Source organism: Molothrus aeneus, chromosome 1, assembly GCF_037042795.1.
Source record: "Molothrus aeneus isolate 106 chromosome 1, BPBGC_Maene_1.0, whole genome shotgun sequence".
Classification (NCBI taxonomy): domain Eukaryota; kingdom Metazoa; phylum Chordata; class Aves; order Passeriformes; family Icteridae; genus Molothrus; species Molothrus aeneus.
In genome coordinates, this window is record NC_089646.1 from 91867812 (window position 1) to 91895750 (window position 27939).

General features: G+C 34.8%; 1 protein-coding gene across 1 annotated transcript in view; it reads right to left on the reverse strand.

Annotated features, from left to right (window-relative positions):
• LOC136563371 (dynein axonemal heavy chain 5-like) overlaps positions 1-27939 on the reverse strand; it is a 149426-nt gene that overhangs the window by 117621 nt on the left and 3866 nt on the right. Inside the window, exons 3-27 of the mRNA XM_066560715.1 lie at positions 27684-27781; positions 26028-26216; positions 25841-25915; positions 23462-23548; positions 22268-22339; positions 21504-21605; positions 20399-20585; positions 19413-19578; positions 19208-19301; positions 17966-18064; positions 16438-16619; positions 14494-14613; positions 13605-13806; positions 12078-12173; positions 11174-11347; positions 10992-11081; positions 10379-10534; positions 9280-9419; positions 7489-7640; positions 5139-5346; positions 4395-4482; positions 4158-4281; positions 3879-4042; positions 2656-2748; positions 1299-1502 (exon numbers count right to left, since the gene is read on the reverse strand). Coding sequence (XP_066416812.1) covers positions 1299-1502; positions 2656-2748; positions 3879-4042; positions 4158-4281; positions 4395-4482; positions 5139-5346; positions 7489-7640; positions 9280-9419; positions 10379-10534; positions 10992-11081; positions 11174-11347; positions 12078-12173; positions 13605-13806; positions 14494-14613; positions 16438-16619; positions 17966-18064; positions 19208-19301; positions 19413-19578; positions 20399-20585; positions 21504-21605; positions 22268-22339; positions 23462-23548; positions 25841-25915; positions 26028-26216; positions 27684-27781 — 3362 coding nt within the window. The remainder of the gene's footprint in view (positions 1-1298; positions 1503-2655; positions 2749-3878; positions 4043-4157; positions 4282-4394; positions 4483-5138; positions 5347-7488; positions 7641-9279; positions 9420-10378; positions 10535-10991; positions 11082-11173; positions 11348-12077; positions 12174-13604; positions 13807-14493; positions 14614-16437; positions 16620-17965; positions 18065-19207; positions 19302-19412; positions 19579-20398; positions 20586-21503; positions 21606-22267; positions 22340-23461; positions 23549-25840; positions 25916-26027; positions 26217-27683; positions 27782-27939) is intronic.

Genomic DNA, 27939 nt, shown 5'->3' on the forward strand with positions numbered 1-27939 from the left:
AAGAAAACAGTTTGGCAGGGAAGGTTGGATCTAAGGGGAGAGACGGCATTTAGCTTCCTGAAGATTGTTTATAGGCAATAGAGCATTGAGCATCCTTCCTTTTCACAAGATAGACCAGTCTCTGCAGAGGTGAGAAATCAGTGTCACCAGCTCAACAAATGTGCAAGATTCTCAGTTCAATTACAAACAGACGATATTCACCCCTCCCAGTGATATTCCCCTGCAGTCTTCACTGTGAGATCCCTGAGAATCTGTTTGCACCTTTAGGACCAACAGAGATTGTAAAGGTGGGGGGAACAGTGACAACTCCTGAGGAATTTTAAGTTAAAGAACAAGGTTAATTAATTATTTTAGAAGGTTTTAGTAAAAAAGAAACATCATTTGTCTGCATCGCCCAATCTGATTGTGTCTGTCTGGGTGAAATTACATGCCACCAACATGTAGTTAGCTCAAAGCAAACAGGGCTTTAAGCTTTGGAACTTCAGAAGCCACAAAAAGGTGAAAATGCCCTCTCTCAGACAGAAGACTCAGCTGTGAGAATGAGGTAACTTAAGGGTTTATTTAGGAAAGAGAAGTTAAAAATAGTGAGCAAAGATAAGATTACTCCTGTTTGATTGCTTGTTTCTTGGCCTTCCTAAAGTACCTCTGATAGGTGAGACCAGTAGTTGTCCATTCACAGAGCGGAATTTCACTAGTTAGAATGTTTTATTTCATGATGAATCTCTTGACAAAATACTCCACAGACCTTTACCATTTATGTGACTGGACCCACTTCCTAATGAAGATAACTCCATCAGCCCAGATTCACTTCTGCTTTTGAACTTTCATTGCTGAAAGATTTCCTAGATAGAGGTTATCTTTTTGCGCGCGCGTGTGTGTGTGTATGAAGAAATAGAAAAATATTGTTCAGCAGTGATTGCTTGAGAAGAACTACTCAGTTTAATATTCAAGAATAGCTTTTGTAGTCTCCAATTTCTAAGAGATTCTGCTTAACTATTGTTTTTCATAACACCTGCAGACAAGATGCTGTGAGAAAGATGGATAAATACATGAAAACATAAGCTTGCTCCAAAATTCCTTCATTTACTTCTGCTTTCTTTCTTAGATGCTTTAATTGGTAAAGATTTGCAACTTCTGGTCAACACAAGACCAGACAGGAATTATGGATGTATGGATTCTACCATGAAACCAATGCTTCCTACTGAGCACAGACTCCTTAGGCAACCAACAACCTTCTTTTTTTAAAAGTATTTAGATTTTACAACACAGCAACGTATTATATTGAGCTTGTAGTTAACCTTGTTCCAGATGTCCAAAAATTCAGAAAAGGTCTTCAGAAGAACCAGTGCTTCAGTTTTAAGAGCCAAAATAATTGTATTTAGTTGGATCACCACTTTGTTTACATCCTTATGTTCGATGATCTGCTTGTCTAAAGGTTTCAGTGCCACCACGCTGGTGAGTTTGCTCTCATCACCTGACTCTAAAGCAACAGCTTGTTCAACCTGGTATAAATTAAACAAGAAAAAAAAATGTCCACTAGTTTGCTTGGGATTTCATTTTTTATTTTTAAATTACAGAATATGCAATGAGGCTAAGATAGTAAGTACTTCTAAGAACAGACAGAAAGTGCAGAGAAACATCCTCAGGGAGACTCCCGGTTCACAGCTTGGATTTTTACAGAGCTATAGTTCTAGTGTTAAAGCTGATTTTATAAAAAATTTTCACGCAGAGTTCTGTATTAATCATTTCTGAATTACATCAGTCAAATATGCACCATATACAAGTACAATTGTGCTGTTTTCTCCTCCTACACATCTGCTAAAGTCTTTCTACCTTCTTTATTGTAGAATTACAATCTATGCCCATTCTTGACCATAGAAAGTCCTGGAGGCAGTAGAGAGTTGGATGCTTGGAAATAAGCTAACATTCTGCTTAACAGAACAGAGTTCAGTCAACTCTCTCCTAGTTCTTCTTTTTTTTTCCTTAATTTTAATTATTATTTATTTGCAGGACTTGAATGTGAGTTTTTTCACTGAAATTAGCTGATCTGCTTTTCATGTCATATCAACAAAAGAAAATATTTTTACAAAGACACTTTTCAGCACAGATCTTTATACATCTATATTTTGTTTCTAGGTGAGACAATGAAGCCCACATGATTACCAGTACTGTGCATTCTTATCCTTCAACAAATTTCAGTTACTATCTAAACCTCAGACCTTCCCAAGGTTTTAGTACTAATTTTGATGCCAGTTAAAATATTTGTACTGTATTAACTGTAGTATTATAGGTGTCATATGAAGGCTTGCAGTTTAACTTTAGAGGTTTCACCTGGGAAGATTGATAATAATTTATATTCAGCTGGTAGAACTTACACATAATGTTTGTTCTACACTATCATCATTATATTTGAACAGTCTATTTAAAAGATTTTTTTTAAAGCAACTTTTGATTTTAATATTAGAAACTACCAAACATAAGATTTATGAACTATTACTCCTATGTTTTATTAATTGGCATAGAAATTAAAAACTAGGCTTTCACTTAACAGTAAGATCCACCAGGTAACAAGTCAAAGTATTGGTACAGAATATAATCTTAAGAAATGCTAAGCAAAATACCAAATTTTTTAAATAATCAAAGTAAAATACTCACCTGCTGCTGTTGATGATGTAAGTAAGCAAATTTCCACAGGGGAATATCTTTGGCTACTGATAGAATGATATTTACTGCTTTGTTTACAGCACTCTGAAAAAAATGAAACATTCATCTTGAGCTCACAGAGATATTATGTGGGTGGGGGATGATCATCCCAACAATACCAAGGCTGAAAAATTGTACCTCTGTCTTTAAAGGAAATGCTCTAAGAAGCATGACATAGGATCACCCAAAATCACATTTTGTAAGGGGAAAGAGTACTCCATAAAGTTTTATTACAGTCCTTCCAAGTTTATGTGGTTTTCAAGCAAAAGAGACCTTTATGAACAGTAATCATGAATCACTGGGGATTATAATATAGTTCAAGTACTATTTCCCTTTAAACTGCTTATAAACATTGTTATGTGTTATTAATAATGGTTTTCATGTTCACACCAGAATGCTTGAATACATTTGTCTGAATTTGTGATAGTATAGTCTGTAATCTATACAGGCAGATACAGAAATGATCAGATGACTTCCTCTATGTATGGTATTTTAAAATCACACTTTGTGGCCTTATTTCTTACTGACAACACCATTAAGGCTGCACAAGAAACTTGAGAAATAACTCAGCTACTGATCTTGACAGTCACTATGTTAAATAAAAAGTCCAGAAATCAACACCATAAACAACTAATACTCTGAATAATTTCAGACATCATAGGATATTGCAAATATGTGTAAAAATTTTGCTAAACTAGTATAAGTTTAAAAGAGTGTTTAAATTTTTTCAGTTTAGGGATTTAGGCTGGTAATATTTTTCTTTACATTTCACTACTGCTGAATTTATGAATGATACTTTAAACTGACTTTAAATTCTGAAAGAGTTAAAAGAGACTAGAAAGTCAGGCTGTACTGATGGCATTCATTTTTACTTTTTCACTCATTTTGAAATGTTTGCCTCTAAGTAGAGGTTTGTGAATTACTCAGTTACTGAGTTTTGATAGAAACAGTTCCTTTTAATAGCCTGTATAACAAACCTGATCCGTGCTTCCATGCCCTTAGTACCCACTGTCATCATGAACTCAAGTGGCTTTTTACCTTTCCTTCTCCTTCCTTTTAGTTCTTGTACCTGCACATATAAACCTGCACTCTTAAAACTTGCACATACTGCTTTAAAACAATGCATTTATAAATGTTTTATTGTAGATGACTGAGATGTCAAATTATTTTATTACCTGAATATCTTCAAGACTTGGTCTCAAGACAATATTTGGAATAGCCAGTTGAATTTCAGTTCTGAACAAAGGAACCCTGTGTGCCTCTACAAACTTAGTTGTCTGATACCTGGGGTCAATAACATGCAGTCGATGTCTTAAGGACTCCAAAGAAATCTTCATGCCTAAATAAATGTAATATTTAAGTGAGAAATTGGTTTTACCATAATAAGCTTGGGGGTAAAAAAATCTTAAAGTTTTATTTAAAAAATTAAACATATCTGAAAAAACCAGACTCACATCTGATCAAAGAGTCAGTATTCTTCTGACAAAGCTGTCCCATCAGGTTATAGTAGCTACAGGACAAGCATTCTTGGCAGCGTGTTTTCTGTTTCATGTCAAAATGTGTACAGGCAAAGGAATCCTGAACAGTGAAATGAATATTTTTGGGTAAATAACCAAATTATTCAGCACATAAATGAAATATCAAATATCTGACTAGGCTTTTTTTTTTTTTTTACATTGTAGAAGTCTTACCTCCAGAGTTCTTCCAGCATCTGCTTTTAGACTGTGCTTAAGAATATCTATAAGTTCATACACAGAGCATTCCACTTGTTGGCTCTGCCTACAAAAAGAACCTTACAGTCACCCATAGGGAATCAAACATAAGGAATACCCTTTGTTATTTCCCAGGCACACACCCCTTGTCCCACTGCACTTGTGTGCAGGGAAATGCCCTTTCAATGTTTTTCTGTTTGTTCCTATTCCTTGGGCATGTAGAGATTTTAAAACTTGCTGACTAAAATCAAACCCATTTGTCAGATCCTATTATATCTGATTCAACTGGACTTCATAATAATTTTTTTAATTGTTTTTTCCAGCTATAGCTAATAAATCACGTTTATCATGATGAGGCAGTAAGATAAGCTGTGAAATCAGAATGATTAAAATAAAAACAAAAGAAGTATTAAGAAACAAGCAATTAACATGTGGATGAGATTTCAAGTCTTATCCATTTTAATTTTTCTTGCTACTTATTAGAATGCTATAAGAAAAAATGTAAGAAAGGCTAAATAAATGCTAAATGCCAATACTATGCTATTTTACAACTGCTGTGCTCAAGATACTTAGAAGTTTCTCCCCTGCATCCTAAGACTATCACTTTTCTCTAGACTAGTACTCTGTTACAATAACGTTTTAAAAGTAAAACCTCTATGCATACAAAAGTAGTAAGTAAATAAACCCTCCCAAAAATGGCTTTCAAGCAATTAAGAAACCTACTGAGACAGTTTGGGAGCAGTAGAGGCAGCAAGCTTTTCTATCTGTTCCAAGAAAGAAGTCACATCTATTGGTTCATCTTCTGGCAAAACTATCAGAGCAGTGTTTGACATGTCCTTCAGAATTCTTTCAATTCTGCATTCCAGGGTATCGGACGCTGCTTTGACTACATAGTCCAACTCCCTCAGGGTACTGTAAACATTCTGAATAACTAAACAAGGATAAAAAATGAAAACAAATCAATGCAAAACACAGACCTCCTAAGTCTCATCTCCCCTTCCTCCCATCCACTCCTGCCTCCCCCCAGGCTTTATAATAAAATGAGGATTTAATGGCAATGAAATATGAAATGAAGGCCTGAAACATGATGGACTTGCTGTATTTATTAATCTTTATATCCAACCATCTCATAATAAACAGACCAATATTCTTCAAAATATCTCTTCTTTTTGCTAATAACATTGTAATGAAAGGATCAACAAAACAGAACAGAAAACATAAAGGATGCCAGTGCCCAAAAATTATTTTGGTTCTCACACATACATGCATAGCAAAGTACTGTACTTCACCATTGCAATTAACTTATAAATTAAATGACTAAAATTCCCCCAGCCAAGACTTGTTAAACCATTAGATTTCTTCTTTCATATGTATGACCTAATTTACTTTAGAAACAGATAAACTTATTGCTTTAACAAATGTGTTTATTAAACTAAAGATAAAATTAACTGCTTCTGCTGTTTCTGAATAGACTGAAAAAATTCTTCCCTTCATACTTCCATTGCAAAATAGAAAGAAATACAGCACCTTATGTCCTTTGTCACTATTATTACCATAAAATTTTATATATATAAATATATGTATGTAAACTTCTACTATATGTAGAAAGAAATCACCGCAAAATCTAAGGCACAGAAGTGTGACAGGGCTGTCCAAGTGCTGATGTTTTAAGTGGGAAATGTCATTTCTTGCTACTAGGAAGTTAATGATGAAACTTGACTTTTTATTGTCTAAAACAGAAAAGCAGTCCAACAAATTCCCTAGATTTTTTTTTAATATATAAATTCAGTAGCCCTAAATCTATTTTTCTACGGTGTCTCCTGAGTTTTAGTCTAGAAGGCAACTACGGACTCCTATATTTCTAGATGGAGTTCTCTTAAATGGAAAAAAGACACATAAGACATTAGGCTTGAGTTCAGCACACTTCTGGCAGGTAAGAGCTATTTTGTGAACACCAAACCAGGGGCTAATTTTTAGGTCTCCAACACACATTTTGGGCATGTCAGACATTGCCGGTCTTCAAAAAGACACAGTGCATACACTCGAGAAAAGAATTCCCTTCTAGGTGTAATTGCATTTCAGCAGCAGGAAACAGCTCAGATTAAAACAGCCCTGTATTACATCTAAATTGTTCAACAGGGACAGTTTCCACCAGAACCAATGGTGATACAAAGAACCATTACAACCTGAATTATACCTATTCAAATACTTAACGCAGTGCAGAGAGTACCTAAATGAATAAATAAATAAATAAATACTATTGTAAAGACTTTCCTTATCATGTGTTACTAAAACGTGTTAAAAAATGCAAAACATTGAACACAAAAATTCATTTTAGAGCTAGAAAACAAATATAAGAAACCCTTGCCATTTGGTTCTTGTGCTCTGGTCAGGCAAAGGCCAAGTAAAGCTGAAAGGTGACCAGCCCTGCCTTAAGCATTGGTCAGAACCCTGTGCACCAGTGCCACATGGCAGAGTCATAAATAAACAGCTGCACAAACCTGTGCCACATTGCACTTTCAGATTTAGACTGTACCTGCTCCTGTTTATATTGCTGCTTTTCCTTTTGAAGAAGGGAAAGCCTAACATCAGTCAACCTCAACTGAAAAGCTAATTTACAAGCATGAGTTACTGTTTTCTCATGAAACTGCAACATTAAAGTCCTGGTGATGGTTTTATATATGCCCATTTCAATGACATTTTACAACAGTTAATCAATTTTATGCTGTATTTGATAGGGTTAAGGTTGTGTCTTACTGGTTGTGTTGAAAATCTCAATGCCTAATAAATGTTTTCTTTGAAAAAAATAGTATTTAGGCAGAAATCTGCAACCTTGACTTCAGATATGCCACTTTTAGGATGTTCAGCATAAATTCTGAAGAGGTTTTTTATAGAAAAGATATTATTAAAATACCCATATCCAATATCTTGTCTCACATTCTTGTTGCAGTTGGGCTAAAATTATCCACCTAAAGTGAAAAGATCAGTCCACAAACACATTTTTCACAGAGAAGCAAAAATAAATGCAGACACCTCACAGTGTGAATGGCTCACCACTTCTCCTATTACCTACATTTATTGATGTTCAAAGAAGTCCAGGACAGCTGCATCAGGCCTGGGGTAAAGGCACCCTCAATTTGTTCTATCCATGGCTTCATCAGTGGTTTCAGCATGACAGGGATTCTATTCAGGTGTTCCTTGTAACTGATCAACAGGTTCTGGAGTCTGAAAGACATGAACATGCTCCCAATGTGCTTAATTCAGATATTTGAAATACACAAAATTTTGGACACATTTTCTGTTAATAAGATTTGCAAGTTCTGATCCCATCTTAAAAATAGAACCCTTCCCAACTCTTCCTAACTCCTACCAGGCCACTTTGTCCTTACCAACATCAGAACCAGACTGAAGAAATAAGTACCTCCAGCAAAGTGATCAACTGACAGAATTTTTCTCCCAAGAAAAATTATTTACAATTTAAAAAAAAATAGAAACAGAAAATTGAAAACATGGCTTTTTTGTTTCCATCTTTCCATCTCACAAGATATGGCAAGAAACTACATTGCTTATAAGAAAATCTACATACAAACCACTTAGAATCCCAAATCCCAAAGAAAAAGAATCCAAATTCTGAAGCAAGGCTTACCAATACAGTTCCATGAAAATGGAGCTGCACAAAGAAACTGCATAAACAAGAATTAGATGCAAACATAATTCAAAGGTCAGATACATAATGGGTTCCTTACAAGAACTGCTGCAAACACAGAAATAGCTGTGTTTTGGACCAGATTAAAATCATTACTTTAGACATCGTTGTTACAAACCATATACTGAGATAACACATTCACATTATACCTAGAACTGTTTTTTTAATGTTGTTAGCCAAAAATCTACACCTCTAAATATTTCTTCTTTGCTTGGGTAGTCAGTATGAAAGTTTTTTAGAGTAGAAGATAAGTTTGGCTTTCTTTTTTAAATGCAAGTATTTCCTGTACTTTTTTTCCTGTTGGATGGCAAAATTTGGGGCTGCTGCTTTTTGGAGATCTGTAGCATGCAGAGTTTGTCTTGCACATTAAAATTTTATGGTTAGTTGTCTTTAAACACTCCACAGAAAATCAATGAAAAATAATGCATTGTAAGACTGAAAATTTCAACAACAGAAAAAGAGAGAAAGGGTTGAAGTATTTATGAAACTCTTTAAATTTCATCCCTTTTTGTCCAATTCTAATTAAGAAATGAAGAACAGTCCTCACAAAACACTGCTTTTTTAAGACTGAACATCCCTGTATAGAGAGTTCTAGAATTAACAACTGGCATCCCTGTGAATGAAAGAACTTTCGCAGCAGAGATTTGGACTGTTACAAGAAACAGAAAGAAATTATTTTAAATCAACAAAAGTGAATTTAGATGTTCAACATGAGAGACAAAGTTATAATTTAGGCAACATACTCCCTTTTCAAATGTTTGGTTTGTGCAGTAATCAAGTGGTTAATTCCAGCTTATTTCACAAACAGGAAAAAGAAAAACTTCTGATGCTAAGTGCAATATTTTGGAGTGTAATTGATATATTAGAGTGCACAGATGCACTCTAACAATAATAATAGCAGTACCTAGGAGCTCTACTTAGAGAGCAGCTGTTGAAGTAACAAAACAAAAACATGTAGGCATTTCCAAGTAATGAGATATGTCTCTAAATAGGAACAACTGCATGTTAATATGGAAATACAGGGGAAAGCAATTAAAATTCAATTAAATTCCATCAAAGATAAAAATTAAAATAAATCAAAAGCAATATATGCAACAGATTCAAAAGTAGGGATTTCCATTTGCAGATGAGAAACAAATCCAAAAAGTGCTCACTCACTCCCTTTGATGTCTTTTAATCTGTTCTTCATCTGCACACAAGCCAAGGACAACATCTGGAACTTCAAAATGCATTTTTCTCAGGTATTTTGCCTCATAAAGTACTTCCAGGACCATTGGGTCTAAGTTTACAAATAACTCCTTCATGTAGCAGTGAAAAAAAGAAATAGAAAATGAGACACTAGTTTGGTACTTACATGTAGTGTGATGTAACTGGATCACACAAAGACATGTAAATGACTGGAGAGGAATTTTAAAATATTTATCTCTTCTTCAGCATCCTCTAGAAATATATGAGTTTCCTAAAGTATTAATCAATCAATATCTTACACTGATTTCAATTTCTTGTGACTCTTTCACTGTGGCCTAATCTCTTGGCTCCCAAGACTTCCCAAGTTTAATTCTAGTTCTGCAGCTACATTCTCTGGAAGTTAATTTGCCTTTTCATCTCAGTTTCTCCATCAGTAATTGGGGAGAAATATTGTGAAGGTTAATCTCTACACTTTTGAGGGCACTAAAGTTGCTTTTAAGATGTTTTTAAGATGCTGCATAAATTTGAAAGCTATGTTCTAGTTGTCCATTATGGAATCATTAGTACAAAAAATGCCACATTTCAACCATAATTTCTACAACAGGAAAAAAAATCTATGACATAAGAATGGTAAAATTTTCTGCCTCAGCAATAAATTTTGAAAGCAAATTAATGAATTACTGCAATATATTCAACACAGTGATATTGATCACTGCAGAAAAGACTACAACCCAACAAAAAATTCCTTCCTTGACTAAAATTTTAGTTAACATAGAAAATGACCAAGGAAACAATAGCTAAAGTAGATTAGTCAGTAGTAGATATGTATTTGCTGAGTACTGCCCCTTTTATACCTCAAATAAGACAGAAGCCTTATGAAGAAGAAACATTATGAGGCAAATCATAAATATACACATAAGGAAAAAATATTTCAACTCAAGTAGCTCATTTTTTAGCCCTATTTGGGTTAAGGTTACTTCAATGCTTTCTTGTCTATCCATGATATGATTAAGTAGCACGTGTAATACTAAATCATGTAACAGCAATGCAAAGAATAGATCATATTTACCTTGGTTTCTGGGTGCCTGACAAGTAAGGAAGCACACAGAGCATTCCTAGCCTGGTCAGCAAACCTGCACCAGGCCCTATGATAAATAATCTCAAATTCCAAAAGAACTGCAGCCATTTTATTGTAGTTCTTGATAACTTTTTTCATTTCCGTTGTCTGCAATTTAGAGGGAGGAAAAAAAGAAAAAGCACCACTCAAACAATTCAATGAGTCTAATGCAGTAGAAAGGCCCTCCATGAGGCTTTTCCTCTCCTCCACAGGAAAACAAAAGAAATAGAAATCTCTAAATTATGCTGTTTTAGAGACAAGATAAGACACAGAAACATAGCAATATATTTAGGAATTCAATTATTATGTAGTATGCAATTGCTCTAAGCAACATAACTATTTTCCTAATTTTTTGTCCCAAACTTGTTCACAGAACAAAGTCTATATTGTGACATATACAAGGCACTAATGGCCAACTGAAAAAAGTATACAAATGGTTCCACTGTTGGATGAGCTTGGATACAAGCTGCTAAAATAGTGAGTGTAGAAGTCTATAAGTAAATTGTCTTTCTTTTAATAACATCCTTGAAAGATTAGGATAGATCCTCCTCTGCTAATTTCCAACCTTCAAAAGTGTGGTTTTCTTTTTAAGGAACATCATTGGATGGTCAATTTTTCTGAATAATTGCTGGGCCCACATAATCTTCCCTGTTACCTAAAACACAGAAGATATGAGGTTAGATTTTCATTAACTTGAAATACTCAAGAAATAAAGTAATTTTTCTCTCTCTTTAACTTCATTCTTACTGGTGGTATATTACGTGGTATAGGTGGATTTTCCTTTTCCTTCTGATAGAGTTTTTGAATAAACTCTAAGTCTTGGCTGTACTGTTGAAGAACAATGGTATATTTCTCATTTAGATCAATATTATTTTCTCCTATTATTTCAAGCTTCATCAGAAATCCCAGCATCTGTTCAGTCTAAAAAGGAAGATGGAGCATTTGCTTCAGAAGACAACAGTTCACAAAGTCATTGTCCATAAATTATTATATTAATTTAGAATATGCTATGTAAATTTGTAAGTTGTTTTCTAAGAAATACAGAAAAAATCCATCCAGACAAGTTTGTGAATTTTACTTCCATATTTTGTCCCACACAGGACATACTTACCACTGTATAAACCAATAAACTGTTATCACTACCATTTGGGGTTTTTTTGACTCTCAAATCCTCTCCCCTTTTTTTTTAGCAAACACTTCTGGTAGAACACCTACATCTTTACTCACACTTCATTAACATCTCATATATCATCATTGAGATATGAGCCATTGAACAATACTGATATTAAGGAAACAGATGGCAGATATTATTTCATTATTCATGCCAGTGAAACAGGAATAACTTAGAAATGCAACAGGAAACACCAGGATGAAGAAAGAAAACAAACTTCAAAATATGGGGCTATAAAATTCCTATATAAATGGAAACATGGAACATACACTTGGCACCAAGAATGAACATTCCTTTACAGCACTTCTGTAAGCAACTTCTAGAACATTTGTAATAGGTTTGATGTCCTCCAACATCACCTCAGGCAGCCACCAGCACAGTACAGAACACTGGCAGTAAAGAAGCAGTTCAGTAGGAGCTATGGGTACTCGGCCTTTCCAAGCACCAGAAGCAGGGGTTTGCATTTGGTACCTTACTTACAGTTAAGGTGCTCTTAAACCAGGAATCCACAAATTCCTGTATAGATTCATACAATGCTGCAATTTGGTTCTTAAATTCAAGGTAATCTTTTTCAAACTAGAATAAAAGCAAAGAAAAAAATTATCTATAATGCTGCTTTCATTTTATAAAAAAAAATCCTTTCTGTGAAGCTTTTCAGGAATCTGTTTTATCTACCCAGTGTGTGGGTTCAGCACTGCATTAAAAAGAACAGGAACAACACTAGCAGCAAAGGCATTTACACTCCAAGCAAAGCAAACAAAACATAAGCAGTGCTAGGTTAAATAATTAAAGCCTCATCTTCATGAGCACAAAGGAGCACAGAGGAACACAGACAGGCCAGGGAAAACTCGTAAGTTCATCAGAGAGAGCAAAGCACACTCACCAGCTGCTTGCAGCCCTGCCACAGGAGAGTGCTCAGCTCACTGTCCAGGTATGAAACCCACTGAAGGCAAGCAAACTGGCAGGATCTCTAGAGCACCTTGCAGACTAATGGAGGTTGTTACCAAACTTGGCAGCTCCTACAAGTAATTTGGGCATTTATCTACAACAATTTTTTCTTAAGAGTCCAAAATACTGAAGGTCTAACAAAAAGAGTTCAATGTAAACTTCTCCCAAAGAGAGAACTGCACAAGCTTGGGAAGACAGTAGATAATAGATATTGCTCCAAACATTTAGGTGTAGAGAAGCCATGCCATTTTTTAACCCCTCCAAATTCCAGTGAACAGCCCATTTCCTCTTTCAGAAAGGAGCCACGCAGGAAGTATTAGAGAAACACATAGCAAGTATTAGAGAATGACAAGCCATCAAAATCAGAAGAAAGCCAAAAGCACTCTCGAGGTTAATGTTTAAAGGGAACTTAATGACAGTGGCAAGCTTTAGTTCAGGAAGGCAGGAGAGTAAGTAAACACTTCTAGAACTTCTATTGGGAGGCCGCTAACTCTGCAAAACAAGCAGGCTATAGCTCAATAAAAGCAGCTCATTTTCCAGCATGTCTAGGATTAAAACATTGAACTGGAGCATTTGAAAAGCCAGTTTAGTTTTTATAATTCTGTGTGGCACTGGGAGTGATATCATTCCCTTCTCCCTCTAAAATGCGCAATGATGTGCCCATACTAACTTTGCTATAACACTGCCATTACTATTATTTTTCATAATACTGAGTAACATTTATAATTACACAAACTGTATTTGGTGTGTTAATATACCTAAATTAGTTCTCACTCTGCAGTCCAAAATATATGCATCTCAAAACAATTAGGCTTAGGAAAATTAGTTTGTGGAATTATGTATCACACAAAACCTAGTTTATAAAAAGTTAACAAAAGCATTTGAAGTAAAAAACAAATTTGCCCTAACACTTTCAAATTGCATTAAAAGATATGAGAGTATTTGTATTATTGTTACTACAAAATAATATATGCAATTTTATAATATTCAGTATTCTTAGCATAACTCCAGTGAAAAGCACAGAATTAACAGAGTGATTGTCACACTGAATGTAAGTACCTCTTTTTCCCTATGGTCCAGAACATCATACTGTTTGGATTTTGTATTTGTAGCAATGCTCTGGTATTGAGCAGTGATCTTGTCAATGCCTTCTATTTTTATACGCTGAAGCTCTAAAAGGCTTTCCATAGTACTGCTCATATCTGAAATCTTCTCCAAACGTTTACAGAAGGTCTCAAATTTTCCAAATATGTAGTTTTCACTAGCAATAAAAAAGAGGGATTTCTATGAAAATCTATTTGCAACAGATTTTTATTTAACCCACATATATTCTACCAGAGCTGCTATCAAATTAAATATATACCCAAAAACATCATACTGCAATGATTACATATCAACAAAAAAATTTTAAACTCACCTATATTAACCAAAAAATTGCTTAATCCTTACATGACAATTAAAAGCCTTTACCACATTTCACAGGAGTAACTCTTTCAAATAAGATGTTTGCAGGAGAAGAAAACGTGAATGTACAATACCAAGAAATGCCCCATTATTTAAGTGTCAATACAGGTAAAACACCCCTTGGCATAGTGAGAGAGAACCCAGCTCAAAGCTGACTGAATTCCCTGAGAATGTTTTCACTTATGTTCATTATTCAAATTTTTTAGTATTTCATACCATGCATATACATTTGCACTCAGTTAACAAATGCCTAAATTCCCCTGAAGTCCTATTGGACATGTGCTGAATCAACAACTGACTGGCAAAAACCTGGTTTATTCCTGAATAAAAATTAAAAACTCACTCTGCAGAGTCATCTTCTGATTATAGAAAGTACTTAATTTTAATTGAATATTTAACTTTCCTTTTAGCCAGCAGATATAAAAACATCTCATTTATAAATTGTACTCATCAATATGATTCAATATTGGAGTGAATTATTTACCTGATATCAAACTGTCTGTCACTTGGATTTTCCTTTAGTTCTTCCCTAATTTTCTGAAAGGATGCTTGATACTTTTCTTTGAGGAAAATGCATTGTTGTATCCTCCTTAGCAATTCTTGCCTGAGGAAGAAAACACAGAAGACAGAGAATCATCCTAAGGTCTTCAAGAGTAGAAATAAAAATAAAATATTTTAGTCAAATGCGCAACTTAAGAAAGTTTTTTTTGCAAAATAAGAACACAAAATTATAAACTACATGAAAAACACTCATATGATGGGTTTGAGTCGAAAGGTTTTGACTTGAACCTCTTATCTATATTAGATATTTTTTATTTTTATCTTGGGTTTTGTTGTCATCGAGCCAAGACTTGCATGGCATAGTCCACAAAGGATGTATACCAGGTTAATGCTGGCTACCAAATGCTTGCAGTTTGCAAATTCCTCATCTTGTGCAGTTGCACACACCTCATCTGAATATTGCTCATTTGTTTTCCTTTGTTTTTTTCTTTGGGTTTTTTCTAAGTAGACAAAACTGGAGAAGTATTTTTCCACACTAAAATAGGGATAAGGAGAGTCTTGTTTCTTTAAAAAATACAACAGGAAGAGCTTAGTTCCTAAGGGCACAGATAGTTACATCTCACACACAATTGTTCATTAACCCTGAGGTGCCACATGAGATACACAGATGAGGCATGGAAACCAGCCATAAGGCATTTGCCCAGAGCTGTTCCTCCACTTTGGCTTTGTCTTTCATCTTCCAAAAGATTACTGGGGATTTAAATTATAGTCAAATTTATAGGCTGAAACCATTAACTGGGACAAGCTTTTGCAGGGATAGCAGATTAAATAAATTAGAAAAATGTCTCTAAAATAAATTCAGCTATAATAAACAAAAAAAAAGTATTCTACTTTTACTTATATTAATTCTTTAGAATAAACATAACCAGTACTTAATTGACTACAGGTAATTTCTGAAAACTTCCCTTTATCTTCACTAAAATACATGAGGAATCAAAATTGCTAGATTTACTTTTATGTCTCCTAGCCTGTTACCTCAGTGTCACTTTGACTTGGCTGGAATTTAAGCAGAGACATCCTGACTATCTGCTTTGATGAAGCTTGATGAACCTTTTCCTTTTCATGTCAATACCCTTAATGTTACTCCAGTTAGACTATTCCAAAAGACTATTCCAATTATCAATTTCCTAGTTGACAAATTCAGATGTCATGTTCATCTTAACTCCTCTCGGTGGTTTCCCTCTCCTTTTTTTGCATGAAAATAATTGATCTGTTCTTACAGTATGTGTTCTTCCTATGTTACCTGCACTTGTCATCCTTCAGCTACATTTGTTCTGCCAGTGACATCAGCATTCACTACCCAATGAATAAGTTTCATACAAACACCTCTGGGCTTTCATTTATGCTGAGTGTAGCACTTAAACAAGTAGCTGTAGAGCAGCTAACTCATCCCTTCCCTGAAATGTCCCACAATACAACTGAGTTGTGATTTTGGTCCTGCTACATATTGCTCCCTTCCTCAAACTGAATTTCATGTCCAGTAACAGCAAAATATAAATCCTGGATGGAACTTTGCCAGTCTGTCCTTGGAGCTTTTTTAGGAAGTATTTCAGCTCCCAGTTCCAATTTCTTAAGTGTGTTTTGGTCTAAAAAATCCATGTGGGCAATATATCGAGCGTTGCATATTAGCATGTATTGCACAGTTTCCAAGAACAGGTATTTTCAAAACACATTGTAAATTAGTTTTTGCAGAGTATTTAATTCTACACAGAATTAGTAGTTGCCAGCTTAAAATTAACATAGGAATCAGTGACTAGTAGGAGGACAAAGGGCTACTTAAATTTACCCATTAATAATCTTGATGATTAATCTGTAATTTTACTTCTAATGTCAACAACAGAAAATGAAATTATTAAAATTTTATCACCTGTCAAGGTCCCAGATTTTTGAAACCCCTTCACATAGATAGGTCTTGCATGTGTTAATCATTTGATTGGTGATTTTAAGCAACAGGGATGTCATGTGCTCTGACGTGTTGTAGTGTGGCGATGTACAGTAGATCATAAAGACAACGTTCATTAAACTGGGAATGTGCTCCATCACTGTTACCTATAACAGCAAAAAAATGGGAAAGACAGAAATCAGAAAGAAATCAGACAGAAAGACAAAGTTTCCTAAAATTTCACACAATGACAGCTCTGGGAATATGTTTATTGGTGGACAAACATCTTTTCGTGGTTTTGCCATTACAAAATAGACCATCCAATTCACTATCACCCCTTGACCAAGTCAAAAAGCATAGAAAAAAGGGCAATGAATAAGTGAATAGGTCTTTTAAAGATTGGAATTTTCCACAGGAAAACCAGAGGCTCTACTCGGCTTGGCCATAGCCTCCAGTATAAAAAGGTGCTGTAATCTGCCTTGCAAAGGAATATACTACCTGAGGAAAAGAGGCCATACACTGCTGGAAAAGAGATGGATTTCTGTAGGAAGGACAACAAGAAAGTTGGCCTTTGCTCATTTTCTCTAGATTTGTACAGAAGGGAAATCCAGAATGGGGAGGCAAGGCAAAAATAATCTCACTTTCACTGGACACTGAACTATAGAGTTTTCTATCCCATAGAAATATTTCAGAGAAATGCATGCAAGCCAGATACACTGAGAACCCAGAACAAGAGACTGGTCTAGAAAAGAATTTTAAAATTATGGTAAAGGCATCTAAAAGTCAAATCCAATATGGCAGAACAGTGAATATTTACAGAAGAAATGCAGTGTAAAATACCAGAATGGATTCAAAAGAGATCAAGCTTTAAAAATATTATTTAGAAAAATTGTTACCAGTTGGATTATGTGTAAATGTTCTGAACTATGCAAGCTTAGACATTTTTATCTGGTGTCTGTATCATATTCTCACTTTAAAAAATGAACTCTGAGACTCATATGGTTATGAAAATAAATTTTATTGACAGTGCAACCTACAAGAGAAAGAGCTTTAACCTGTAAAATAAGTGGAAGTTAACCACTTATTTCAGTTCAATTGAACTGAATTTCAGTTCAACCCAAGATTTAAGATCATTTTATGATTTTTGCAATAAAACAATCACAAGTAATACCTAACTAAAGCATGCAGACAGAAGAGCTGCCATATGTGAGACCCAAGCTCACAAAGGCAATTCAGCTCATTACTGGGTTAAGAAAAACACAATCTGATGCTTAGTTTTTTCATATCCTTCAATTATCTTCCGGAATGATAACTCCTTAAAAAAAAGGCACTATTATCATTATTATCTGGTTAACTTAAAATCAGTAGGCTCAATTAACTAATGACGAAGGAGTTAAACTGTCCACTAATGATTTAGAGTTAAATATTAAAAGGAAAAATAGCTTTTTTACAGCAACAAAAGCCCTTTCCTTTCTTTTTTGAATTTCACATTAAGTGCCTTTATAGTACTTACAGGTGAAGCATGGGCAAGTGGACCAAAAAATTTATCCAACGTATATAAATATCTCACATTGTCCTTAGCTTCATTGGCAGCAGTTGTTATACTATGATCCTGAACGGATGAGAAAAAAAATGAAGGGAATAAATTATTACTGTGAAAATTTTCTGAACAGGTTCTTTCTCTTTTACAGCACACAAGGCTATGATTAAATCTTGCAAACACTTTCCCACAGAAGTGCTTTCAAATATGCTATTTATTTTTCACAGGAGAAATAACTGCTTCTACATGCAAAAATTGGTAAGATCTTCCGAGGTCAGTACATTTTGGATGTGGTTTACAGGAAGTCCTTACTTAGACCTCCAAAGCTTTTTCCTCCTCATGGATCCAACTTAGATTTTAGAAAGGTTTCTGCACAGGAGCCATTTTACAGAACTCAGACAAGATCCCTGAAATGTGACCAGGGTGCTTCCCAACGTTGTTTAATAAGTATTTGTGAGGGACAATGAGTTCACAACTAATGCCTGTATATCCTTATGTTCATGTCAGGTGGAACTATTCACTATTTAGTGGGCTAGTTCATAGGAAGAAAGAAATGTAGTTCATCATCCTTGGCTTGTTCTGGTTCTGTACAAACACTTTTTTTTATCCAAATTCCATTTATCGTAAAAGTCTGCAAATATGTAATCACAAAATCAAAAACTTTTCCCAGTCTATTCTTAAAACAGTAGAATACTTTCTTAAGCAATAGAAGAACTACATTCTGGGGGTGGGGGTGGGTGGGGGTCTCATTGACTGTATATGATCTACAGCTTGTTTTCTGGCTTGCCCACAATTGTGCCTGATGAGTTTACATTACAGGTATCCACTTATATGAAGCAGCAGTTGTGCCACTAGCAGTCTGCTCTCAACAATTCTAAAAGCATCATGAAGGACTTTTAGACTTCTACAGTTGGCCTGCATAGGGTTCAGCTGGTCAGAGACAGAAAATATTGTACTGCTTTACTTTCACACAACCTTTCCACTCATAATGTTAATAAAAGCAACATTATAAAAGCACTGACTTCTTTTCAAGTTACCTATTTAATTTCAGGATCATTGATGCTATATGTTCCAACAAATGGATAATAAATCACAGTTTAAAACCAGCATAAACACTGAAAGTTATTTTTATTTTTAGTATTGTGTTCAGTTCTCTATATATCACAAATACAGTGTTGTAATAATTCAAAATTCTAATTAGAAAGTAGTAATTACCAGTTCCTTCCACTGTTGTAATGTCTTTGATCTTGCTGCCTGAAGAATACTTATAATTTTCTTTACTCTTGAACTCTTGATCTCATCTAAAAGGCTTTGAAGAAAGATACATACTTAATACTCTCTCTCTGGAATAGAAGTTTACACTTATTTTTAAAAAATCCTCTTTTTTAAGACTCTGTGAGAAATAATGCAGGAATTTCACCTGTTAAATGATGACATTCTTGACTTCCAGTGTTCCAGCTCTGCAGATGGACCAACATCATCAGCTTCTCTTCTAATTTGTTTACTCTCCACTAAAACTTGTTGAATCTGTTTGGTCCAAATCATGACCACTTCTTCAAGTTTCTCAGTGACCTCTCTGTTAGTGCCTTCAAAACCATAGAATTGGACAGTTTTATAAGCACCAAAAAATAAACACAGAAATTTAAACTCCAGAAGCTAAGTGTTCTTGCCAAACATAATCTGAGACTATGTAAACTCTGTATCTTTGAATCACTGACCAGCAGGAAAATATTAAGACTGTAACAAGGTGCACACAGATAACACTTGTGTCTCCCTACTCTGTTACTATTGCATATCCTTTACAATGGAAACTGTTAGAAATACAGTGAGTTCATAAGAAATGATAGAAAGCTATTTTTGAAAGAGACATAACTACTCTTTTTATTACAAAAACATATATGTAAATAAGTATTTTTTTATAAATACAGGTGGTTTTATTCACAGAGTCAGACAACATTGGATAGGATTTTCCCAGTATCAAAGAAAGTGAATAGTACACACACTAGTATATGGATTTACTCAGCAACTACTTGGCTAGTAGTTAAACATAAACATAAACATATTCCCAGAGCTGTCATTGTGTGAAATTTCAGGAAACTCTGTCTTTCTGTCTGATTTCTTTCTGATTTCTGTCTTTCACATTTTTTTGGGCTAGTAATCTAGGAGGGATTCAGACAACTGCTTGCATGATATATCAAGCAACTACCTAATTCTTCAAGATCTATGAACTAAATTATGGGCAAATGATTGATGGTCTTATAATTAAACAATCAGAAACCTGGCAAGAGTAAGAAAAATGTAAACAGCTCAGGGAAAATTAATTAATTCTTCAAAGTAAATTTTTACTTATAACATTTATTTTATAAACAGCATCATTTTGTTTGCTTTGGTGTTGGAATTACTCACCTGCAGTTATATAGTCAGAGGGGTTCTGTAAGTTTCTGACATAAACATCAATATCCACTTTTGTGAGCTGAATTTTATCTTCTATATTCTGTCTAGATGATGACAAAGTACCCACGAATTTATCCACTGCATACAGAAACTCTTGTATCTGGCTGTTCTTCAAGCCTTCTTTCACAGCTCCCCAGTTCTGATTATTTTGATTTATGCAAAAACCAAAAAAGTGAGGGTCATGCTTCCTTTTTTTTTTTTTACCACAAAAGGTATTTTTCATTAGAAAACTATTTCTTATTCATGGCAGTATATAAAGATTTATCAACATGACCTTTAAAATATACTCATCAATACTTTAAAGCGTGCATTGATTTAATTACTTGGTAAGACAAGAAGAGACAGAAAAGGAAGAGGCTCTAAGAAATAAAAGTCTCTGACTTCACTCTGACTTCACTCTGAAGTCAGATGTCACTGATTTCACACTGGATTGTATTTTGTTTAGTTTTATTTTTCTCCTTCTGAACAGAGAAAACAGACTCTGAAGTCCCTTTCTGCTCCTGGGGAGAGAAAATGACAGTGTATGGTAGCAGCATACAACACCATCATTCTTAGCAGACAGTGAGCTTCTTTGTACTTGCCACCTCTGATCACGTGCTTCCAGAGGCACCTGAACAAACTGATGCTTTACAAGTGCCACAGAATGAGGACAACTCAAAGAAGCTGGATATTCTGAATATAACACTGTTCATGCTGTCTCCAAGAATAAAGTCATAGAGTGATCCCTTGTGCTGCCAGGACTTGACACTTCTTACAATCCAGGTTTAATCTAGTTTTCATAAAGTCATCATGGCTTTAACTTGCCATGGTTGCTGTGTTATATTCTCCTTTGTCATAATAATTAAAGCTGGCACTATTGCTGAAAATAAAGAGTAGCTACATGAATTTCAAACATTTGTATATGTACAAATTGCATTATCCTCATAAAAGCCTGTGTTAGACTTTTATCTTCTTATATCCACTGTTCTAGGTCCAAGAGATGCACAAAAAGGATTGCAGCAGCAGCATGCCTTACTTACATGTGTTCTTGAGAAAAAAAGACTGATTGTTTGATTACCTGTTGGGATTTCAGTGCCGGTATCATGATCTGGGACAAGAAGAATTCCAGGCCCTGAAGGATATTTCCATTAGTACAGTCAAACATGCCAAAATTCACCTCCTTTGGGAAGAAACAAAAATTAGCACAATGCATGTCGACTTCTGCAGCATTACACTATTTGAGTGAAATTTAGATACGTGGCAGACACATTCACAGTCCCTAACTATGCAACATGAGTATCTCTGAAAGTCAGAAAAGGCTGTTACAGTACTTTTTTATACACAACACAGTACTTTTATGTGAGAGGCTGGAAAGCCTTATGTTAGTTTCAAGACTTATCTCTTGAAAGTCTTTTAAAAGAGATAAGTTTTAAAAGTCTAAAAGACAGAGTTTAAGTGCAGCATTTCAATAATTAAGGCTCATTACTTAAAATCTTCCACTTTAGGTCCTTATTCCCTATTGTCATTAAAATTTATATTATAATGACTAATTAATAATGGTTTTTATCAATTAAAATCTTGGAGTTTAATAATACTGCAGTATTGCAGTATTATATATATATATCTCTCTAATGATTAATAAATGAGCTACTGCAGTAGCTCATTTATAAATCATTAGAATTTCACTTTATCACAAATGCTTACACTTATGAAAAAGAACTTCTGTCAATCATACAACTAGACATTTTCATGAAAGCATTCCCTATTTTTTCTGACTCCAGGTGCATGAATAAAGGTCTGAGAAAATATGAACATGTGAATACTGCATGAGTTTGCTCTGACCTGAGAGACATTTGATGCAGTTATAACTTCATCTGATGTTCTTAGGAAAAATGCACAAGTTCCTGTAAAGTCCTGAAAATAGGACCAAATGCATACAGTTAAAAAGAGTACAAGTATACAATGAAGTATTTTACTTTAAAATTTACCTACCGTAAAAATGTGCTGAAAAAAAAAAACTGTAAAAAATCAATTACTAAAAGAGATAGTGAAATTGTTTGCAGGATATTTGAAAATCTGTCCTTCTCAAATCAAATACTGTTTTTTCCCTGTCTGACACAAGAATGCCAAAAATGCCCTTTTGCACAGACTGGTTCAATGTTGTAACCTCTACTAAGAAAATGCAGTACAGGGAGAGCTTGTGAGCTAGGCTATTTCTTGTTATTGTACTTGAAAGATGCTTACTTTGTTTATTTATCCATTAAACCTAATAACAAACCTAATAAAAACTCAACTGCCACAAATTTGAAAATTCATTCTAGTTGGTCCAATTGGCAGAGGAATGAAACTCACTTTTCCCCTGAAAGCAAGAAAGAATTCTTCTGCTATGTCTTCTCTAGCATTACAATGTTAACACAAGCTCTTTGCAGCTGACAAGAAACAGCAACAATAATAATAAAAATGAAAACCAAAGCATCACCAGGCCATATTCAAAGACCATTGTATATGAAGAGCCAATTTCCCCCAAAAGAGATGGAAAAAATCAAAATTAATCACAAATCTTAATGGTGACTCTGAATATGCTGCTGACTAATGCTTAGATATTACAGGGAGGAGGTTATTACAAGAATTTGAATGGAAGAAAGGATTTATTAAAGGTATTTTTTGAGTAATGTGCAGCATTATTATATGAAAGGGCATAGAAAACCACTGGAGAAATGCACTTTTAAACTAGAAGTGTACAAGCCCTGGAAAACACTTAATATGCAGTCATAAAAAAATTGTTAGGATCTGCAATTTTTTAACAAGGATTTATTTGACCTGCTCTCCTCTCAGACAGTGAAATCACTACTTCTTTACTGATGAAGGCCAACCTCAGCTCAAGAAATGCTGGGAGACCCTGCATTATAAGAACAGCGAGTAAGTACCTAAATATCTATCCAAGGATTACAAAAAATTGTGTAACACTGCAGAACTGTTAAGCCTTTTCAATATTTTACTTGTAAAGTGTCATCTAAAGATTTTTTTCAACCATACCTCTGTGGAACCCATGGTAATAAATAAATTCTTCTGAGGCAAGTTGTTTGTTGACCCATCTGGCCTCAATGATGCATTCGACTTTTGCTAGCAATTAAAATACAAATAGGAGGTTAATAAAGTAAAATCTATATCATACAAATGCTTCCTCCATTTGAATATGTGAATTATAACTAAGTCCATTTTGATTCACTTTGTAATTCCCAGATAGAAATCATGAAGTTTGCATTCTCTGGAGAACAAGCTTTGCCTGAATCCCAGTAAACAGTTTCACAGACCCATTATTTCAGGAAAACAACAAAAACAAAAACAAGAAGGGGGGAAAATCTCAGAAAATAAAACAAAATTAAATCTGAAGTGATTCCTACTGAAACTTCCTCTATGAAAACACACTGAATGTCTCACAGAAACAATCATATGCTTAGTCTGCAAAGTCAAAATGTAATTGTCAATGGCACTCACAAGCAATGCCATCAGCTAGATCCTGTCAACAAAGAAATTTAGCTTTCTGCCCATTTCTTTAACCACACATCATAGAAAAATTTTCTCTCAGGGAAGCCTTGCTGCCACTGGTCCCTCTCCACTGACATGTATCTTTAACCTCTTCCCTTTGAAGCAACAATAAAGCCTAAACCTAATAAAGACCTGCTTCCCTCTAATTATGTGTCATGTATTTTGGAAAATAATCTGTTGAAACTTGGAAGAATGTGACAGAAAAAAAATGTGGGACAAGCTTGTAGGCATATTTATCTTTAAAGCTGAGGAGAGCCTTCTTTCTAGGAAGTCAAGTGTTCAGCTCCTGCTAGACAGAACATGTGATGTGTGATGGCTCCTCACTTCCACCCCAAATCAGCATCTGCTGACCCCTACACATGGTTTCAAGTGAACATCATGCATCTAAGATGGTGAAAAAGAGAGATGAAGAGATGAGAAGCAGCAAAGAAAGGATCTTTGATAAATCTTGGTAAGGACATGCCTACTAGTCAGGCCAATAGTCTGCCCTGCTCAGTATTTTGTTTCCAAGAACGACAGGGCACATCTAATACTGCCTTGAGTAAATACCAATTCTCCAACGTGCTTGAAATCAAATTGTTGACAGAACAGTCAAATTAATGAGATCTCTTCAGTCATCAGAATGTGGTGGAAGATGATAGAGATGGCATTTATACTTTCCATCAGAAACATTTTTATGCTATGCTGCTTCTGAAACAGAACTCTCACTTTTTTTTTTAATGGTTAAAAGGGTCAAAATAAAATAAAATTAAATGCAGCAATGAAACATTTCATTTAACCCAGACCAGGCATTTATTCCTGATTTGTCAGTTAAGGAAAACAATGTCAAGATTTTTAGTTTCATCTTAAGTCAGAGAACAAGACATTCATCGCAGAAATGTTCATACCTAGTCCCAGTGTAATGAAAAACTGATTAAACTGTTGACAGCACAGCTCATTCTGTGCTTTGCAAAGTCTCTAAGCAATTCCAGTTACACTCAAAAGTTTTTTTAATTTATCTAAGTTATAATGATTCTGTAATTCATTCTGCATTTAACTGATGATCCAGAATTATCAGTTGAGGAGTTTTTCTCCTCAACGAGCCCAAAATACCAGTGCAGGGTGAATTAGCTCTCCCATGGCTCCTCACTGCACAATTTGAAAGGACTGATGAAGGACTTCTGCAGTTCTGGAAGCCCACAACAGTTGTGTTAGACAATGTCAAGGTCACTTGGCACCCTCTGATATCACACACTCAGTGGAAGCTGAACAAAATATTTCACTTTTTATGCAGAGGCTTCTCTTTCTCAAAATTTAAAGGGAGAAAAATACAACTTGGGGACCACAACCATCTTATTTCTAGTCACAGTTTTCTAAGCTTATTTTCTGCAGAATGGGGCAGACCTGAACATGATGCCACCTTAATTTAGAAGGAAATTGAATCATTTTTCACCCTCTTGAATGAGTGCTTTGTCCATAGTGGAGTTGATGCAGTTCAAAAGAAAAAAACCTGGTTCTTACACAGACAGCTCCCCCATTCCTATAATACTTATGCTAGCTAATCTAGTATTTTAAACTCTGAATACCATGAACACTTTGTCTCAATTATCTTTATCACTTTTGAAATCTGAATTTTTACTCTACTTGGCAATTTTAAAGTTTTCTTTTGTGAAAACAAGAACAGTGTCAAACTACACCCCAAGGCATCCTGCAATTTCTATGTAAGCCAAGATGGAAGTATTTTAACAGTGAGGTCCAAATTCTTTCCACACTGGCATAAATAGCAAAACAAAAGATCCATTAAGATTTTCTGAATTCTGCAAGTCATGCGATTTATTTTTTTAAAAATGCAAATTTGCTTTTGCAGAAGCAATAATGGAAACATACCTGCAGTACATCTTGGTAAAAGAAGAGCAACTTTTTAAGTCCACAAGGGGCAAAGAACTGTTCTATTAGTTGAAACTAAAAAGAAAAAAAAAAAAAAAAAAGACAATTGTAGATAATTGTGAGATAGCTTCAAATCACTGGAAATTTTGGAAATATTTCTTGTAATAACAATTTAATCAGTATTTACCTTGTTATCAGAAATAATAGTCTCCTCCACTTGCTGCTCACTTAAGTCTATCCCATCTGCTAATCTTGATATCAAATACCTGTGTCTTCCATCTATCTGAGCTCTTCTCTCCTCTTTGGTTTCTTTGGCTTGCTTGGCTAGTTCTTCTCTGCTTCCACTGGAAAGTACTTTACTTTTCTTAACAGTGGGCTACAAAATAGAATTTTGTTATAAAAAGGTTATTTTTCCTCACTTAAATATTGTATTTTATATTGTCGATCTTTAAGCTGGTTTCATAAACTGCATATCTATCAGAAACATGAAAAAATTACATGTAAGGAATGTACAGGGAAAAGAACAGTAATAATTAATTTGCTAGTCCAGAATTATTTCTCAGTATAAAGCTGCTATGAAAACTACATATCTGAAACTCCAGGATCTCAGAACCAAATATGGTTCCATGCTAAGGTCACAATATAAATTTAGCACTATCACAGCTCTCATTCAAATCTCAGCTTTGTGAATCTAGGTTCCAAACTTCTATATGTCCATATTCCAGATTTGGAATCGATCTCTACACTGCCTGCATTTTAATGTATAGTATCAAGTTATTACCCTAAAGGAAATAAATAAACCAAATCACTATAAAATCAGTTACTGCAGGAATAAATATACATTTGATGATTAATTTACAGATCATATAAAGGCAGCAGTGCAATTATAAAGAGGGAGATTTATGTAAAAAGAGTATTTTCAAAATCTTCCTATCAGTGTGAACAAGACTGAAAATAGATATGGTGACTAACATTTTTAAGTCAACAGAAAATCCTCGGAAGATATACGGAAAACTAAAGATTTGGGTAAATAAGTAACCACACAGATCATTTCCCTCTACACACAGCTCCCACTGACATGAGTATCTGGAGTTTGGAAATGTCTGAAGTGTCTCTGTACCTTACAGTTTTTACTGGAGAGAAAAAAAGATAAATTACATCACTTCCCAGTACTCTACACTAACTGGAATTGTAATTAATCAACCCTACTCTTGGATTAAAAAACAAGAAAGCTGGCCAACTTGCACCTTTGCTTCCTACCATTTGGTCTTACCACAGACTCTGAATGGATGTTTTTCACCTACTCTCTACCTGAACCTCTTAGACAGCAGGAAACAGTGACAATATGTGAATACCTGTAGTTGTTGGTCAGTACCCTTTGGATATCTTTAAAAGCTAATTGTGATTCACTATGTAGTTCCCAATTCAACTCTGTCACTCTTTTATCATCTCTGGTTTCCATGTCAACAACTGGATCTCTTTTTTTGCATATGCCTTCCCTGATTAAGTTTGACCTTATCCAAGTATTCTCAAACAACACTCATTTTCATCACGGCAAAGGAAGGGTATTAACCAGGGGATGATAAAAAAATATGTCAAAGAAGCCAAAATTTGAGCAATACACATTATGAGCACAGAAAGTCAGTGCCCTAACACTGTAGACACTTTTGAGTGGTTCACTGTTTATTTTTCCTTGCAATTAACAGAGACTGAAGGAACTCAGCATGCTTCAATATTAGATAAGCTTTTGTCAGTGAAGACTTAAAGGAAAATCTATATAGAAGAACATTTAGTGGACAAAAGGTAGTTGAGTCACCACCTGTTTTAGAACAAAAACACTTGCCGGAAGAACAGTAGTCAGAGATGATCCTGTGACAGCAGATCCTAGCTCGCTGCTCCTTGTCCTCAGGTTCCCTCCATGTCTATACTTGCTCTCTGTCTCTAGTCAAAAGAAATTATACGTTCTAATTATTCAAGTACAACAAATGCATTTACAATACCTGCAGTGTTGTGTCTTCATATTTGCTAGCTAACGTCTTCTCATACTGGGGAAAATGAGACCATTTTATTTCTCAAAAAATGATATTTACATCCCATCA